The 19,082-nt window shown below is 36.8% G+C and overlaps 1 protein-coding gene and 1 long non-coding RNA gene across 4 annotated transcripts in view; both read right to left on the minus strand.

Annotated features, from left to right (window-relative positions):
- Positions 1-3,617: 3,617 nt before the first annotated feature.
- The window catches only part of LOC115214528 (zinc finger protein 845-like), a 35,561-nt gene continuing 20,096 nt past the window's right edge, over positions 3,618-19,082 (minus strand). For 2 of the 3 annotated variants that reach the window (XM_029783458.2, XM_036504649.1), the window contains exon 3: positions 3,618-4,859. In XM_029783458.2, coding sequence (XP_029639318.2) covers positions 3,753-4,859 — 1,107 coding nt within the window. In that variant the 3' untranslated portion in view covers positions 3,618-3,752. Of the gene's footprint in view, positions 4,860-14,069; positions 14,149-19,082 lie in introns of all 3 variants that reach the window. The other variant, XM_029783729.2, reaches the window with a different exon arrangement.
- LOC118764197 lies at positions 14,281-18,289 on the minus strand. The gene is made up of 2 exons (XR_004999983.1): positions 17,873-18,289; positions 14,281-15,165 (listed from the first exon to the last, which is right to left on the minus strand). It is a non-coding gene; the product is annotated as an uncharacterized LOC118764197 (long non-coding RNA).

Below are 19,082 nucleotides of genomic sequence, written 5' to 3' on the forward strand. Positions count from 1 at the left end.
CCTAGTCAAATGCAGAGGACTTTGCTACCATCAAAGAAATGGCTGTCCTCAATATGCAGGAAAGGAGTAGGCAGGAATTCCATAGTGACCCCTATCAAAACTAAAGACATACAAGATGTATAGTGGAATCACGAGCTGGCTAATTAGGGAGGTAGACTTTGTATGAGGCAGATTCTCAGAAGCTGCAAGCATTAAGAGCAGGCATAAAATAGATTCTTATAATTCCCAAAAAGTGGTTGATAGTTTCTGTTGCCTAATTTGTAATGGAGGTAAGTGCTCTGAAAACATAGTACCAACCAACCGACTAACTAACCACTGTGACTACCACTACACAGCACTAATAGTTAAGGTCTATCGTATTTGCCACCTTACCAACTCTGTTCTATTCAACGTCTATCTACACACTCAAAAAATTCTCTGCTTTTCTCTCTCCAACTTCATTTGTTCCTCAGTTCTTTAGTTCAGTTAATACACATATGTATATAAAATAAACTTACAAATCTAAAGGATGTGGACCACAAAAGCTGTATGCAAACAACTCATATACAGAATATTAATTTGATACACAATAAAGGGCTCTCTTTAATCATGTTATAGACAACCTCTCTAACACTAGTGGCTAGCAAAATGTGACTGGTCTACAGTGTAAAGTGGTTGTGATAGGAAGTGCATTCAGCCATAAAAACCAAGGCAGAGATGCAGGGATGTTTGTCCAACCCATACTAGTATGAGAAAACAAATATAAAATGTTGATGACAATAAATCTAATTACTTTTATCACGCAGTGCTGTATCAATTAAACCAAATATAAGAGAATTAACCCTTCTTTTATTCTAGCATTAGAATTGCTGTTTATAACTTGACATCAATTTGATATATGATACATGTTAGAATTACTTGCAAAAAACAGAAATGTTTCCCACTGTTCTAACTTCTAGACTACTTTATCACAAACTTAATTGTGACAGAAAATCCAACAATTTTGCTAATTAATGTGTAATGAAAAATCAAAGACATAAAAAATAACAGATTCTCATACAAATTATTTTATCAACATTTTACATGATTAAGGAGCTTGTTTCACATTTTAGTCCCACTGCACAGCACTCTTGGAAAGTATCTTTTTCTATAGCCTAATGTATGAATATATAGATGAGTTTGTGTATATGGGCACATTGTCCATATACCCAAATGCACACACACACACATATATATATATATATGTGTTTGTGTGTGTGTACTAGTATATTTATGTGCATGTGTGTGTCTTTCTCTTTCCTTCACCATGGCTGTTTATGATTCTCCTGATTAATATCCAAATATAAACACTTCATCTTACTGTGGTTTTTGTATTATAAATTTTTTTCTCCATCTGACGAATTTCTAATAGGAAATTCCTCACATGTCTATCTAACATGTAAATCTTTGTAATTACTATTTAGCAAATGAAACACATGTAATAGAGAATAAATAATACAAAAAAAATGTCCACTTTCCTGTTTTGTTATAGTCTTAAATTGAAATAAAAACTGAGCAGACAAGGATGATGGGGGAAAATGTCATAAGAGCTATACCTATTTCTTAGTGGTAAACTTAATTCAGCACAAAATTTAACATAGCTCTTATATGCTTTTAGCAGAATCCACTTTGTTGCAAGTATTTTCTGGTCTAAGGATAACTTGCTATCTTGATATTCTGCTTCCTATTGCAGCAATATAAAACTTGTAGTGTATTCTCTTTCTCTAATAAGTCTTAGCAGATCTGTGAAAAGTCATGGGTGCAGCTTTTCATTCTTGAACTAAGCCACAACAAAATCATCATCATTTAACATCCGCTTTTCATGCTAGCATGGGTTGGACAATTTGACTGAGGTGTGGCAAACCAGATGGCTGCACAAGACTCCAATCTGATCTGGCAGAGTTTCTACAGCTGGATGACCTTCCTAACGCCAACCACTCCGAAAGTGTAGTGGGTGCTTTTACGTGCCAGTCAGATGGTACTGGCAACGGCCACGCTCAAATGGTGCTTTTTATGTGCCACCTGCACAGGAACCAGTCCAGCGGCACTGGCAACGACCTCGCTCGAATGTTTTTTCACGTGCCACCAGCACAAGTGCTAGTAAGGCAACGCAGGTAACGATCACGCTCGAATGGTGTTTTTAACATGCCATCAGCACGGAGGCCAGCTTGTTGCTCTGGCAATGATCTCACTCGTATGGTACTCTTAGCGCTCCACTAGCACAGATACCAGTCACCGAATTTGATTTCAATTTCACTTGCCTCAACAGGTCTTCGCAAGCAGAGTTTAAGTGTCCAATGAAGGAAAGGCACACATAAGTGGACTGGTTACACCCCTACCATAGGCCACAAGGTTATGGTCTCACTTGCTGAGTCTTCTCAAGCACTACATATTTCCAGAGGTCCCGGTTTGTAAATTTTGTCACCAGTTTGGGTTTTTTGCAGTTGTATAAGATAGTGTTGGGAGCTTATTTTGCCAAGGATCATCATCATCATCATCGTTTAACGGCTGTTTTTCCATGTGGACATGAGTTGGTCAGCTTGACAGGAGCTGGCCAGCCAGAGAACTATTCAGATTCCAATTGTCTGTTTTAGCATGGTTTCTATGGCTGGATGCCCTTCCTAATACCAACCACTTCACAGAGAGTTCTAGGTACTTTTTATGTGCCACCAGATGAGTGCATTTATGTAGCACTGGCATGAGTGCATTTTATGTAGCACCAGCACCTGCAAGACAAAGGGTTCTCAGCTGAGAGACAGAGTGGGGTCATGGCCATAAAGGATATACCTCTATGTATGGATGGCTATAATTTTACTTAGCTTGACGTGTCTTCTCAAGTACAGCAAATTGCCACAAGTTCCAGTCCCTTGTCATCTCTGCCATATGGCCCAGTGTCTGAAGATCCTTTCTCATCACTTCATCCCTCATCTTCCACAGGTTCCCTCCATAGTTAGAGATTGGGTTCCCACCACAATTAGAGATTGAGGTCTCTCACATAGTAAAAGACAATCAGTGTAAATAAATCAAATGATTACTCAAAGAGAGTGTTTACCAATAGTTGTCACATAAATTTGAATTTTTTCCAGTGTAAATACATTTATAAAGAAATTTAGTCATGGACTGGCTCCTGTGCAGGTGGCACGTAAAAAACACCATTTGAGCGTGACTGTTGCCAGTACCACCTGACTGGCCCTCATGCCGGTGGCATGTAAAAGCACCCACTACACTCTTGGAGTGGTTGGCGTTAGGAAGGGCATCCAACTGTAGAAACTCTTCTAGATCAGATTGGATCCTGGTGCAGCCATCTGGTTCACCAGCCTTCAGTCAAATCATCCAACCCATGCTAGCATGGAAAGAGGACGTTAAAGGATGATGATGATGATGATGATGATGAGATTTAATGGAAATAAGGTTTCTATCCTGACTGAGTATATCTGTGTAAGATGTTTCTTTTAGACAATGATTTACAATGGTTCATAAGGACATGGTTTTTATTGTGTTAAAAATGTTTATGGCAAAATAATCAACTAATTTAAACAGTGGTGGTGCCCCAGCATGGCCACGGCCTTCAGGCTAAAACATTTTTAAGGATTTAATTTGGGATAATAGTTTGTCACAGGTTATCAATAGTAATATGATTTCTCTCCAATGCAAATATTTATATAGCAAAAATGAAATAGCTACTTTAAGGGAAAAAGTACATGTAAATTTTTTTAACTATCTTTTGGTAGAAATTATATTAGTGACTGTTCCTCTCTTGTGTGGATACTTCTGTGTTTGGTTACTTGAAATCTATAAGAGAATGGTTTACCACAGATATCACAGCTATGTGGCTTCAAACCTGTATGAATTTTTTTATGTCTAGTTACATGTCTTCTTTCAGAAAAGGATTTACCACAGATATCACAGCTATATGGCCTCTCTCCTGTGTGAATATGTTGGTGTGTAGTTAAATGACTCCTTTGAGTAAATGAATTACCACAGATATCACAGTTATATGGCTTCTCTCCTGTGTGAACAATTTGATGTGTTTTTAAGTGACCTTTTTGAGAAAATGATTTGTCACATATGTCACACTGAAAGGGTTTCTCACCAGTATGAATACGTACGTGTTTTGTTAAGGAACTTCTTTCAGAGAATGCTTTACCACAGGTATCACACTGAAATGGTTTCTCTACTGTATGAATTCGTATGTGTTCAGTTAAGATATTCATATGAGAGAATAATTTACCACAGATATCACAGTGATATCGTTCTTCTCCTTGAATACATTTGTGTGAAGTTAGGTAACGTTTTTGAGAGAATGATTTTTCACAGATATCACAGTGATATGGCTTCTTCCCTGTATGAATTCGTTTGTGTTTAGTCACTTGGTTTGTATCAGTAAATGATTTACCGCAGATATCACAGCTATATGGCTTCTCTCCTGTATGCATATATTTGTGTGTAGTTAAAACAGTTTTTTGAGAAAACGATTTACCACATACATCACAGTGATATGGCTTCTCGTCTGTATGAATACGTTTATGTATAGTTAAGGAACTTTTCTGTGAAAATAATTTATCACATATATCACACTGATATGGTTTCTCTCCTGTATGAATCAGTACATGCTTACTTAAGTTACTTTTTTCTGAGAATGATTTACCACAGATATCACAGTGATATGGATGCTTTCCTGTATGAATGTATTGGTGCGTAGTTAAGTAACGTTTCTGAGCAAATGATTTATTGCATGTGTCACAGTGATACGGTTTCTCTCCAGTATGAATACGTACGTGTTTAATTAAGTTACATTTTTCAGAGAATGATTTACCACAGGTATCACAGTGATATGGTTTTTCTCTAGTGTGAGATAAACTGCTCATAGCAAATATTTCACCAGAAATGTTTTATAAAGTATTGGTTTTTGTCAACTAATTTATCTCAAATAACTCAATTCTTGATGCATTCATTTGTGCTTAATTAATTGATTTTCACATTAATGTTAAAGAGAGATGATTTATTCACTTTCACTTCAGTGTCTGCTTCATTACTTCTTTGTTGTATACAATTTCATCTCAAAGCTCTCTGGTTTGATAACCTGAAATAAGAAATAATATATATATAACAGAAAATTATTTGAAAGATGGGTGGGGGGGAAGATATTGATTCCTAAAGATTATCAACATGATTCAGTTTCATAAATGAGTTACACTAATTTAGCCTGCTGTTAATTGATTTGTAGAAATTAGCAATATTGATCTATTATTTTAGACAAATCATGCCTTCACCTAGCTGAGTATTACACCACATATACAGACAGGCAGTGATTAGTCATATTGAAGAATGGCATAAGAGTCTGGACATGCCACACTCTCTCTCCTGCTTCATCTGTATCTGTACATTGGTAGATTCTGGTGTTAGCCACGAGCAGACTAAGTTGGGATGAAACAATTGTTATTCCTCTACATTGAATGCAGTCATCATTGGTAATGTACATCTAAGCATACTGTTTAGCTTAATGAAGCCATTGATTCTGGTGTTATATTTGTGTATTAATGTTTCTAATGATTGTTGGGGCTAAGTGAGTAAGGTATGTTCTTTGGATGGTGGTGTTGCAATATTTTGAGGTGTTATAGAAAAGTGTCTTTGTTTGAGGGTAATTTTTTTTTATGTAGTGAAGGTGACTGTGATGGCTAAAATGTACCGTGTCAAATAAATTACACTTCTTGGATGTCAGCATGATCTTTTCTTTTGAATATTTATTTCTGTTGTGTAGTGGTAGCTGGTGTGCAGTCTATAAGGACGAAAAGTACATTGCTTTGTGTTGTTTATAGTTTATTGAGGAAAGAGTTGAGGTAGCACTTGCATAATCTATGATGGATCTATTGTATTTTTTATTTTTTACTTGCTGAGTCTAGAAGGCAGGGCTATTCCTATGACTACTGCAGACTCTCCAAAACTATTCCATTTAAACTGTTGCAAGTCAACACCTGTAGGAAGGACATGAGCAGGGAGGGGATTCTAGAGGAGTGATGTTCTGGAAATGAAGGATTGGACAGAGTAGGTAGTGTAGGTGTTTGAGTCATGGAGATATGAGATCAGCCAGCCCTGAGGAAAAGAGGCCATTATAGTAGCAATAGAAAATACAGAACAGGAGGTTGCATGTTGGTGGGTCAAAGGCTGGAGTGTATCTACTAATGATGGAGTGCTAATCAGCCAAGTGGCCCTTGTCTGGATGCGATCCAGAATGTCAGTGTGTTTAAAAGCAATATATTGTCTCTGGTTTGGGAGTAGTCCTCACTCGAGCATTGTAGAGTGCCAGCAGTTATTGGGGACTGAAATATCTTCTGACCCTTAAGAGAAGGGTCAGTCTTTGAGATGCAGTCCTAGCTATGTTAATGATGTGCTTTCATCAGGAGAGATCTTTGGTAGTATTAAGACCCAGCATTTAGAGTAACTGTGACAGCGCTAGGTGAGTGCCATTCATGTTCAGTGTAGGTGTGGTGCAATGGTAGTTGATATAAGTTGCACTTAAGTTTCTTTACTGTTAAAAGAGACACAGTTGGCATAACTCCACTGGAGGATGCTCTAAAGATCTCCATCAATAAACTTCATGCAAGTTTGGCACATGATTAAGTTGCATGTGGATGATGCATAGTTAAAGAATGTTCATTAAATTGACCAAATATGTTTTGAATCTAAGCCACAAATGTTCCAAGAGTGTAATTCTTTTAACAGTAAAATCCCAATTAAAATATTTCTCAAATTAACCAGCTTTATAAGTTTATAATCTGGGTACAATACTCACAGAACACCAACGCCACTGCTAATTAGGTCAGCTAGATAACAGAAGTTATCAATTGCTTCTAGAAATGCTCCACACATTAGAGAGAATCTGTTTTTCGTGAGCACCTAGTACTTGGTGCAATTGCTGCATACAAAGCCTACTTTCATTATTAGCCAGCCTATGATCCCACTAACATTTCTTGTGCATTCAATGTTTAAACTGAGCACACTCTTGTGTTATTTCTGCCACCTCCTTTCCTACATATCAAGCACAGCCGTTTTCCTAGTGTTTAGCTACTTACTAAAACTTAAGTCTTTGCTAAGTTTAAGTACTTTCAATTACAGTAAGAAACCATCAGTATACGGAAGTTCTTATGTACAGCCGGTCTTAAAACACTTTTTGTTGAGGTTCTTGGGGATTACAATGATTACAACGAATGCAAACAAAATATACTTCAAATGCAAAACACTATCCACGCACACACGCATCCCCTAATCTTCATCGCGCTAATTTTTTATTTAAAAAAGGTTTTGGCAGATACTTAATACCTGATGTTCGAAAATTTTTTCTTTTTTCTTTTTTTGAAAAAGCATAATAAAAAGAGAGGGGTTGTTATAAATACGATTAAACGAAAAAGCCGCACAAATGTATAGTAATGTACACATTTGTAAAAGCAGAAATAAATAAAAAAATCGTAAGGTAATGCAGAGAGATAAAAAAAAAAAGGATCAGATGTATTTAAGGACATACCAGACGTACCCCAACTTCAATAGCGTTTATTCAAGGTAAAAAAGTTTTAAGTGCATTACAGCTTATGGGGAAACCCAATATCGCATAGACCTGGTGTGATTTTATGAGACATTTTTTAGTGGGGAAAAAGTGTCATCAAATAAAGTAATAAGAGAATTATACAGTTTAGACCCAACTAATCCATCCAAACATCAGCTTTACTCTCGTAGGCTCGCTGCTTTCTTTATTTCCCTTTTTATTTATCTTTCTTGGTAAAATACACATAAAAAGGACACTGACGATGTTGATACATTAAACAGACTATAAACATTGATGCATTAATAACACTTACAAATAAACGGAGTCCGAAAGTGATATCAAGGCGATGTCCTGAATACAGTCTGATTTAGTCTACAAGAGTACACTAACCCCCGCGAGACTCAAGTTTCTGATCTTGAAAATTTCTTTATATACGACAGATCATAAAGAAGAGACCATCAGAATTCATACAGCTAATTATTAAAGACCTCTACCTCAGATAAATCTCATACCTAATGTTTACAATAAACAAGGGAACCAACTCTGTCATTATCTGAGAGAGAGAATGCGTGTGTTTGAGTGAAAGTGACGTAGGTAAACGGCAGAGTCCTTCTATTCTTCACTTCAGGATCAATGAAATTTGTATCTAGAGAACATCACAGATAGCTAAAGGCAACGTGTTTAGTTTTAGTCTAAAAACACAATTAACTATTGTTGTTGATGCTTAACCTAAGGTCAACTCTAGAGTCGGACTGTGATTCAAAGTATTTTTTTCGTAGCTATTCTACCACTTTTTAGAAATTAAATTAATAAGTACGTACTTCTGAGATGTTAGAACAGTACTTCTCAAACTTTTATTTTTTACTATCACTAAATATTAAATATACTACAAAAGATTGCTATCGAGAAGATTGCCATTAAAAGACAGCACATAAGTCATTTCATCAACTAGTAGTATCGCCCGGCGTTGCTCGAGTATGTTTTGACCCTTTAGAATTGGAATTTTTGAAAAGTAAAAAATTTTCATTATGTAGCTCGTTATTCTCTTTAAGTGAACATTTTTCTGGTTGAAATACACCGAAAAATGGCGACACAGCAGTCAAAAAATCGTAAAAAATAGGGATTTTCATAGAAAAAAAGCACCTTTTTTATGTAAATAATTTTTGGTGTTAACATGGTCCGATTTGAATTTTTTTCTTCTACAGAAGGAAGAGCAAGCCTTCTTCTATCATACTCTCAATTTTGGTCAACTTGCACCGCAGGGTCTTGGAGGAGATAGTGTTAGTTGAAGGCTACCAAACCTGCCATACACAGACAACTTCAGCTTTATATATAGAGAGATTTATATTATGTCAAAACAACATTCCAAATGCTAATACAACCAGATGATTCGCACACAATAAAAAATTGAAAATGCTTTTGAAAATAAGGTAATTAAAAGATGCATCTATTGCCTCCTTTATCTCCAGCACCCATATAAAATATTCCATGCCACATTACCAGCTGAGGTGCTGCCCACTTTTCTGAAGCACTGTGTTAGTGATTTGAACGGGGAATTGGATGCTATTTCTAGCATGTTGATGTAGATGTTCCTTCATTTGGGTCATTTAAAATTCTTAATGTTAGGATTAACATGTTGAATATTCAATAGGAGAAAGAATCAACTTTATCAAAATCCGTTTACGCCATAAATAATCTTGAAGTATAGGGACGATAATTAGCTTATTTCAATGTTTGGCTTATATTTGCAATGAAACAAGATATTAAAAAAAATAATCTACCGTTAGATACACTGGAGCAAGACATGGTGCTCTGACTTCTTAGATTCGGCAGAATCATCCAATCCATGCCAGTATTGAGAACAGACATAAAAGGAAGAACATGAAAGAAAAAGTTATGTAAAATTTTTAGCCAGAATATATTGCAAAATTAAAATTAAAATGAGGTTCCTCTGAAGAATCTCTGGAATAATGTTACTTGACAGGATGCATAGCTGAAAGATCAGGGAGTTTTTCCCGGTTGAGCCTCTTTTCTCCACAATGAGAGGTCACAGCTCTGGGTACTATGGATAAGTGATTAGAATGTCACAGGAAATAATCATAAGATAGATTCTTCAAGCCAAGCCAACCAGCAGGAGATTTAAGGGTGGTCCAAGAATGAGATGGTCGAATAATATCCAGTCTCACTTGGGAAACCAACCAGAAAGTCTAATGATGTTTGCTTCTGATAGGACACTATGGAGAGATGCCTGAGGTATCTACCCAACAGCCCTCTCAGGAATAGTAGGCAGAGATAGGTGGGTGGAAAATTAAAATGATTAAAGGGAAATAATTTCAATGGGCCAATACTATTTCTTACTCCTCTGCATGTAAAAATTTATCCAAGGATTTGCAAACTTTCTTAGACTGTACTATGTTGTTGAGGCCTAATAAACTGAAACATGTTCATAGTTGTCCTTCATCTACAAATAAAATAAGAGGGTGTAGTTTTATACTCAATTACTTATGTTATTGAAACTGGGACATGCTCCAGTCAAATAATCTTGTAGACTCGATACATTTTTTCTTTTTTTATATTTGCAATTGATGGAATCTTATAAGATATTGCAGTAGAATCTTCAGAACAAATAAAAAGTCACTCGCAAAAAAAAAAAAAAAAGGTAAGGAAAAAATTATGCAAAATGATGAGTTACAAATTTATTTGATAATTCACAATATAGAAATAGTTATTATTAGGTTTACAATGTTATTACATCATTCATTGTAAGGCTTTAATGGAATGGTAACTATTATCTATATATATAAAACTGTAGTTGTGTGAGTGTCTGTCTCCTACGATTTAGATTCCTAACTACTCCCACATTTTGCGGTGCAGTTTAACCAAATTCGGGTATCTTATAGTCGTGATTCATATCGAGCCCGTCTGAGTATTAGCACGCGTCTACGATGAGTCTACGATTTTAAAAATAATTTAACATCATTTTTTATTCCATTTTAATGCATAATTTTTCGTGTGTCGATGGCGGTGGAGTTGGCGTCCACACTCACAGCTGCACCTGTTTGCTTCTCCCCTCCCTCATGAAGCTGTGGGAAAGGGAGTGTAAGGAAATCAACGTCGTAAAGCGTTGTCAAGGAGACCAGCGTTCTTTTAGAACGACTTCATGGCTTGAAGACACCAAAACAGAAATGGCTAAGAAAGCCCAAATTGGCATCTATAAGGGAAGTAACTCTCTAAAACTGCTTATATAGTTATTTCCCTTACAAACCCGAGCAACGCCGGGCGATACTGCTAGTTAGTAATAAAATAATGATACACATGTCTATTTGTAATTAGACTAGGAGTTAAAAATAATCTACTGTTAATTTACATTAGATTAACTTGGGCAACTAAAGTCTTGTGAGTGGATTTGGTTGAAGGCAGTCTGTCTATATGCCTGCCTACCTACCTGTGAGAGAAAAAAAAAGGATGTAAGATCCTACCTAAGCCATAGGCTCATAAGGCCAGTTTCCTGGTTTCTGTGGCATATACATTCCCTGCTGGATGGGATACCAGTCCAGCACAGGATTACTCATTTTTGCCTGCTGAGTGGCCTGGAGCAATGTGAAATGGAGTGTTCTGCTCAAGAATACACCACATTGGCCAGTCCAGGAAATGAAACCACAAACTTATGGTCATAGGTGCAATGCCCTTGACCACTAAGCTGCATGCCTCCACATCTATCTATATATATATACATGTGTGTGTATGTCTACAAGTAATGATACCATGTGATAGTTTAATAGTAAAGATGCATTACCATCATACAAGCAATATCACTTGTTTTCAATTTTCTGTTAAAACATGCCTGGCAATGGGGAAATATTGCATTGCTTGGAAATAAGGGTTGATGGCAAGAAGGGCATCCAGCTGTATAAAATCTTTCTAAATGAATTCCATCTGATCCATGCAAGAATGGAAAAGTGGACATTTAAAACAATGATGAATACTGTCCCATATTTTAAACAGCAAATCACTTTTGTGTGAAAGGCAACCTTTTATAAAGATTATTTAGGCCTTACTAAATGAATAAAGAAACATATTATGAAGAGTGATGAAGTGATTTATCAGGATGCATGGATTGATGACAAAAATTGAGATCAGTGATTGTATGATGTCTAATAGATTTGTCCAACTCATGATACAGAAAAACTGAAGTTCACACATTGATGAGGACAATGATTCACAACTTATATTTTTTTATTAACTAAATATTAAAACATAAAAGTTTACATTGTTTAACCACAGGGTCTCTGGAGTAACATTATTCAACAGGGCTCACAGCTCGGAGATCAGGGATTCTTTCCAGGTTCAGCCACTATTTCTCCACACTGAGAGGTCACAGCTCTGGTACTATGGACATGTGATCAGAATGTTCTGGGAAAGAATCACAAGGCAGACTCTTCAAGCCAAGACAACTGGCAGACACAGTTGGTCACATTTGGGAATCCAGCAGGAAAGTCTGAGGATGGTTGCTTCTGAGATGACACTATGGAAGAGGTGCCTGAGGACTTTAACTGGTGGCTTCTGAGGGAGATGGACTGAAGTTGTCAAGCCTCATGGCATTGTTGATCTGGAGTGACTGGCATTTTTTTTTTGTACTTGACATGTATATGTGAATGGTAGAAAGGATAGGAAAAGTATGCAATGGTGAGTTGGATGCAAACTGGGCAGCAAATATGGAAATTTCCACAGAGCCATCAAAGTTAAGGGGTAGTGAATAGGATTGAGGATTCTACAAACTTGGTAGAAATTCTTTATGAAAGGACCAGTACTAAATACAGTCTAAGAGGCTAGTAAGCTTCAGGCTGGGAAATGAGCAAAAGGTATTTTGCTTTATGGCTAGTAGTCTTGCATGAGGTGCAGAAGTGTGTGAAATTCATCCAGCAAGTGGAGGTCAATGACTTATTTTCAGGCATTGTTAACTATGTTCCTTGCCAGAAGTGTGGCAGTGCAACTTTGTGTGAACCATTTGGATGATTTAAGTTTATAAGCTTTGGGATGTGTGGGATGTGGAAGGACATCCTTATGAGAATAGTTTCAATGACCTGCTTAGCTTTCTGGGATTGGTTACAGGTGCAAAATAATACACAATCCAATATGTGCAGGGATGTCTGAATAAACTCATAACATGAGTAAAGACTACATGTAAAGAATGTTTAGACACAAATCTGATAGATATACAGTCACTTCTCCATCTGTGGTTCAGAAAGATAATTTTGTTTTAGATAATAATTTACCATTGATAACCATATGTTTTTTCTCTCATGGGAACAACTCTATACCAAGTTACATGGCTACTTTTAGAGAACAAGTTCATGTGAATTAAAAAGAAAATCTGGGAGGATGATATGATTTAAAATGGACGTCAGAGGCTGTGTTTGTCTCCTGTATGAGTATGTTCATGTTTGATGACCTGATACCTATAGGAGAATGATTTACCACAAATATCACAGCAGTGTGGCTTCTCTCCTGAATGGATTTTCTTGTGTCTGGTTACGTGATTTCTTTCAGAAAATGATTTACCACAGATATCACAGCTATATGGTTTCTCTCCTGTATGAATATGTAGATGTGTTGTTAAGTGGCCACTTTGAGAAAATGATTTATCACATACTTCACACTGATAGGGTTTCTCTCCTGTATGAATACGTACATGTTTGCTTAGATTATTTCTTTCAGAAAATGCTTTACCACAAGTATCACACTTGTATGGTTTTTCACCTGTATGAATACGTACGTGTAACGTTAAGATGTATCTCTGAGCAAATGACTCACCACAGATATCACAGTGATATGGCTTTTCTCCTCCATGAATAAATTTGTGTGAAGTTAAGTTACTTTTCCGAGAGAATGACTTATGACAGATATCACAGAGATATGGTTTTTCTCCTGTGTGAACCCGTTTGTGTTTGGTTACTTGGTGTGTATCAGTGAAGGTTTTACCACATATATCACAGTGATATGGTTTTTCTCCTGTATGTATGTATTTATGTGTAGTTAAATGACATTTTCTAGAGAATGATTTACCACAAGTATCACAGTGATATGGTTTCTCTCCTGTATGTATAAATCTGTGTGCATTCAAGTGAGATTTTAGAAAGAATGATTTATCACAGATATCACAATGATATGGCATCTCTCCAGTATGAATGCGTCTGTGTTGGGTTACCTGGCTTTTATCAGTGAATGCTTTATCACAGATATCACAGTGATATGGTTTCTCACCTGTATGAATATATTTATGTCTAGTTAAGCTGCATCTTTGGGAGAATTTTTTCCCACAGACATCACACTGAAGTGAGTTTTTTCCTGTATGAAACAATTTACATGATGTTAAAAGACTTCTTTGAGATAATGATTTATTACTAATATCGGATTTGTATGATTTTTCTCCTGTATGAATACGTTTGTGTCGGGTTATTTGGCTTGTATCAGTGAATGACTTACCACAGATATCACAGTCATATGGCTTCTCTCCTGTATGAATATATTTATGTCTAGTTAAGTGACTTACTCGAGAGAATGATTTACCACAGATTTCACAAAGATATTGTTTCTCTCCTGTCTGAAGAAATTCATGTTGAGCTAACAAACTACTCATAGTGAATCTATTGCAACAAATATTAATATGAATTATATATCCTTGGTGAATCAATTGATTTCTTATGATGACTGACTTCACATTGATACAAAGATATGATTTATTCAGTTATTTTCAGTGTCTGAACACAAACATCAATATTTTCTTTCTATATTTCTTCTGAGACTTAAACAATTTCCTCTTCAAAACCTTCTACTTCCATCATACAGCACAAAATTATTTTTCCTGCTTTTTTTAATGTGATTTAGAATATATTTCTCTCACTATATTTTTCCACCACAACACTGTTGTCTTTGACATATTTTGAAGATGTTTCAAACAATTGATAACAAAATTATAAATAACAATATAATCACTTCTGAAGTAATTGTTTCAAGAGGATTAATTAGAATAGAACTCAATCTTATAATAAAAAGCTAGTAAATTAGGAAAAAAACCCCAATAATAGCTAAAATATCTCTACTTGTCAACACAGATCCATACATTCTTGTTCATTCAAATACTCATAGTGAATTATTCAATCCAGCACACATTTCGAGGTAATTAATATTTATACTGAGGTTAGTTTCAGTTGAAAGGAAATCTTTCACAGTATTTGTAAATGAAAGATGAATACTTGATAAAAAAAATTACTATATACTGTCAATAGAAGGTATTTGGGGAAAAAGGTAGATTTACAAAGGTGTTTGAAAATAAATGTGGAAGATCAGATTTCACAATGAAGTGTTTCTAAGAAGCGGTGATAAAAAAAACCCCAACATAACTAGTGATTTGCTGTATTCCAACAAATCTGTGTTTGCTTCATAAAATATGTATTAAAATGCTGAGGATAATGATCTTGATGAATTAAACCCAGGATTTCTGCAAACATATGTTCTTCATAAAGTCTTCTTGTTATCTTCAAAAATTGATGAACATATCGATGCATCTGAATTGTAAAGTCTTCAGGCCCATTTCACATGATAACCTGAAATAGAAAAACAGTATAATATACATGATTATTTAATATTGGTTTTAAATTTTGGCACAAGGCCAGCAAGATGGAGGGGGGGCAAACTAATTACATCAACCCTGGTGTTCAACTGGTACTTATTTTATCAACGCCAAAAAGATGAAAGGCAAAGTTGATCTCAGCAGAATTTGAACTTAGAATGTAAAGACAGGCGAAATACTGCTTAGCATTTTACCAGCATGCTAATGATTCTGCCAGTTCACTGCCTTATAACATCATTTAATATTAGCTTGAAAGTGTTATAAATAATTTACATCAACTACTAAGTTTGGTAGACAAACTATGCTAATTCACTTCACATTTATTTGATTGGATTAAATTATAAGTGAATGCACAATGGCCCAGTGGTTAGGGCAGCGGACTCGCAGTCGGAGGATCGCGGTTTCAATTCCCAGACTGGGCGTTGTGTGTGTTTATTGAGTGAAAACACCTAAAGCTCCACGAGGCTCCGGCAGGGGGTGGTGGCGACCCCTGTTGTACTCTTTCACCCCAACTTTCACTCTTTCTTCCTGTTTCTTGAGTAACGCTGTGATGGACTAGCGTCCCGTCCAGCTGGGAGAAACACATACGCCATAGAAACCAGGAAACTGGGCCCATGAGCATGGCTAGGCTTGAAAAGGGCGCATAAATTTAAAAAATTAATTACAAACTGTGAATCATAATGATATAATTTTATTAGTAGAAAACTTAATTTCAAAATCTTTGAGCAGGTCTTTAAGACTATCATAATATACCAAAGGTGGTGAAACTACAGCTTATGAGTAGCATGATGAGACAACAGCTAAAGTATATAAAGCTGTGGCAACCTACTATGACTTGCCACTCTGTGATAGATTGATGGAAAGGAATTATCTCTCAAGGCATGTGACACAGTTTGTCTCTTTGTATGAAGAATAAAGGGAGAAAGTGAGACTGCTTGAATTACAGTGGCATTTCTTTATTTGTCCATAGATGGTAAAACAAGACCGTTCCTGAAGAGACTGATTCCTTCATTCATGCAAGAAAATATTTTTTAAACTTAGGTTTAGTCAATACAAAAACACAATGAGTGGTTGGAATATTTTCATTCTTCATTTTTTTACTATTTAACCTTAAAATACATCGTACATATTCAAAGAAATCTTCTTGGTTTAGTGGTACAGGACATTTTTCTGGTATTCTTTTACTTGTTTCAGTCATTTGACGGTGGCCATGCTGGAGCACCACCCTTTAGTCGAAGAAATTGACCCCTGGACTTAATACCTGTAAACCTGGAGCTTATTCTATCAGTCTCTTCTGCTGAACAGGTAATTTATAGGGATGCAAACGCACCAACATCGGCTGTCAAGAAATGGTGGTGGTGGTGGGACAAACACAGACACAAACACACATACATACAGATAAGGTGGTCAAGCATGAACTTCAAACATTGGGTCTCACAGAGGCAATGACGAAAGACCAAGACCTCTGGAGATATGCTGTGACTGCAAAGACCTGACAAATAACGTGAGTTCATGGCTGTTTCCTGCACCAGCTTCACATAGAAGCCCCAGCCCATCCAAAGTGCCTTGGATCACAGGACGGCCTGCTGTGCTTACCTTGGATCATAGGGCAACCTGCTGTGCTTGAGGAGACCTATTGAGTCAAGTACATCACCATCAAAAAATCAAATGGAAATTGTAGGTTGTGATACCTGTGCCAGTGGCGCGTAAAAAGCACCATCCGAACGTTGCCGATGACAACACTGCCTTGACTGGCTTCCGTGCTGGTGGCACGTAAAAAGCACCAACTGATCGTGGCCATTGCCAGCCTCCCCTAGCACCTGTGCCAGTGGCACGTAAAAAGCACCCACTACACTCACGGAGTGGTTGGCATTCATGCATTGTTTATCTTGATATGAGATCACCATGTCGCACATATATGGTTGTGATGCATGTGGTTGGTGTACTCTTATCAGACGGGTAGTCATGATGGGTATACTGGGCTGGATACAGATTTTTTAATTAATTTCTTTTTAAACTAGACAGTTTGAAACTTTGAATACTGGTAGAATTTCTCACGTAGAACACGGTTTACTCTGAACGTTTTTGACAAAATTTCGTATTTTAGAAGTTATTTCGTGTTAAAGTTGTCGTATTTGGGTAATTTCAACAAATCAATTCTACCAGTATTCGAAGTTTCAAACTGTTTAATTAAAAATAATAATAATTAAAAAATCTGTGATTGAGATGAAATAGATTCCAGAAGGATGAAAGGCAAAGTCGACCACGGTGGAATTTGAACTCGGAACGTAAAGACGGACGAAATGCCGCTAAGCGTTTTGTCCGGCGCGCTAATGATTCTGCAAGCTCAAATAATCTTTTCTACTATAGGCACAAGGCCTGAAATTGTGGGGAGAGGACAAGTCGATTACGTCAACCCCAGTGCTCGACTGGTACTTATTTTATCGATCCTGAAAGGATGACAGGCAAAAGCAATCTCGACAGTATTTGAACTCAGAACGTAAAACGGAAAGAAATAAAAATTAACGATGATTTCTTTTATTTGCCACAAGGATGACAATACAAAGACAGACATGAAGAGCGAGGATTTGCATAGAATGGAATGGAAAAGAATATAGGAAGTATACGTGGTATACAATTAACAAATGAAAAGAAGTACACGATATAATAATAATACTTACAAATCAAATAATCCAAATGTAAAATATTGATAGATGTCTTTTTACTGTCAGATTTAAAGTCTACGAAAGCAAACTCAGCGTCACCCATACACAAAATATCACGATTTTGAATTTCTTTACCCACAAAAAAAAAAATCATAAAGCAGACATTATCAATGTCTTTGTGTTGACAATTATTATTAATTCCTAAACAAGTTCACCTGACATCTGAATTGATAAGTGCATTTATTCTAAATAATGTTTGGAGATTATCGACAATAAACGATCAGGGGAACAAACTCTTTCATCGCGCGCGCACACCTTTGTATGAAATAAAGAAACAGAATGAGAGAGAGAGAAAGAGAAAAATGGAGAAATGGGAAGTAGAGGAAAATAGATGGGGAGGAGAGAGAGCCTGAAAGACAGAGAAAGAGAGAAAATGGGTAAAATAGATAGATATATGTTTCTTTATTATCCACAACGGACCAAACAAGGACAGACAAAGGGATTAAGTCGATTACATCGACCCCAATGCGTAACTGGTGCTTAATTTATCGACCCCGAAAGGATGAAAGGCAAAGTCGACCTCGGCAGAATTTGAATTCAGAACGTAACGGCAGACGAAATACGGCTACGCATTTCGGCCGACGTGCTAACGTTTCTGCCCACTCGCCCCAGATAGATATAGGCGCAGGCACGTTTGTGTAGTCGAGAAGCTTGCTCTCGAGCTGTGCAATCTTGGGTTCAGTCCCATTGCGAGGCACCGAGGTCGAGTATCTTCTACTATAGCCCCAGGTCGCCGAAGCCTTGTGAGTGGATTTATTAGACGGAAACTGAAAGAAGCCCATCGTATACACACGTATGTGTCTTTGTGTTTGTCCCTCACCATCGTTTGACAAACTCCTTAAAGGCAGTGCCCCTGCATAGCCACAGTCCAATGACAGTAACAAGAATAAAAGATACAGGTGGCTGTGTGGTAAGTAGTTTGCTTATGAACCATATGGTTCCGGGTTCAGTCCCACTGCATGGCACCTAGGGCAAGTGTCTTCTACTATAGCCTCAGGCCAACCAAAGCCTTGTGAATGTATTTGGTAGACGGAAACTGAAAGAAGCCCCGAGCAATCTCAAGATTAATCAGCCGAAATTGCTAAGATGATCTGGTTCTTGACTGATGACTGAGGGCTTCGAATGTCCCGTCCTGTGGTTCTTGTGTCGTCTCTGTGGTGTTTCT

Source organism: Octopus sinensis, linkage group LG7, assembly GCF_006345805.1.
Source record: "Octopus sinensis linkage group LG7, ASM634580v1, whole genome shotgun sequence".
NCBI lineage: Eukaryota > Metazoa > Mollusca > Cephalopoda > Octopoda > Octopodidae > Octopus > Octopus sinensis.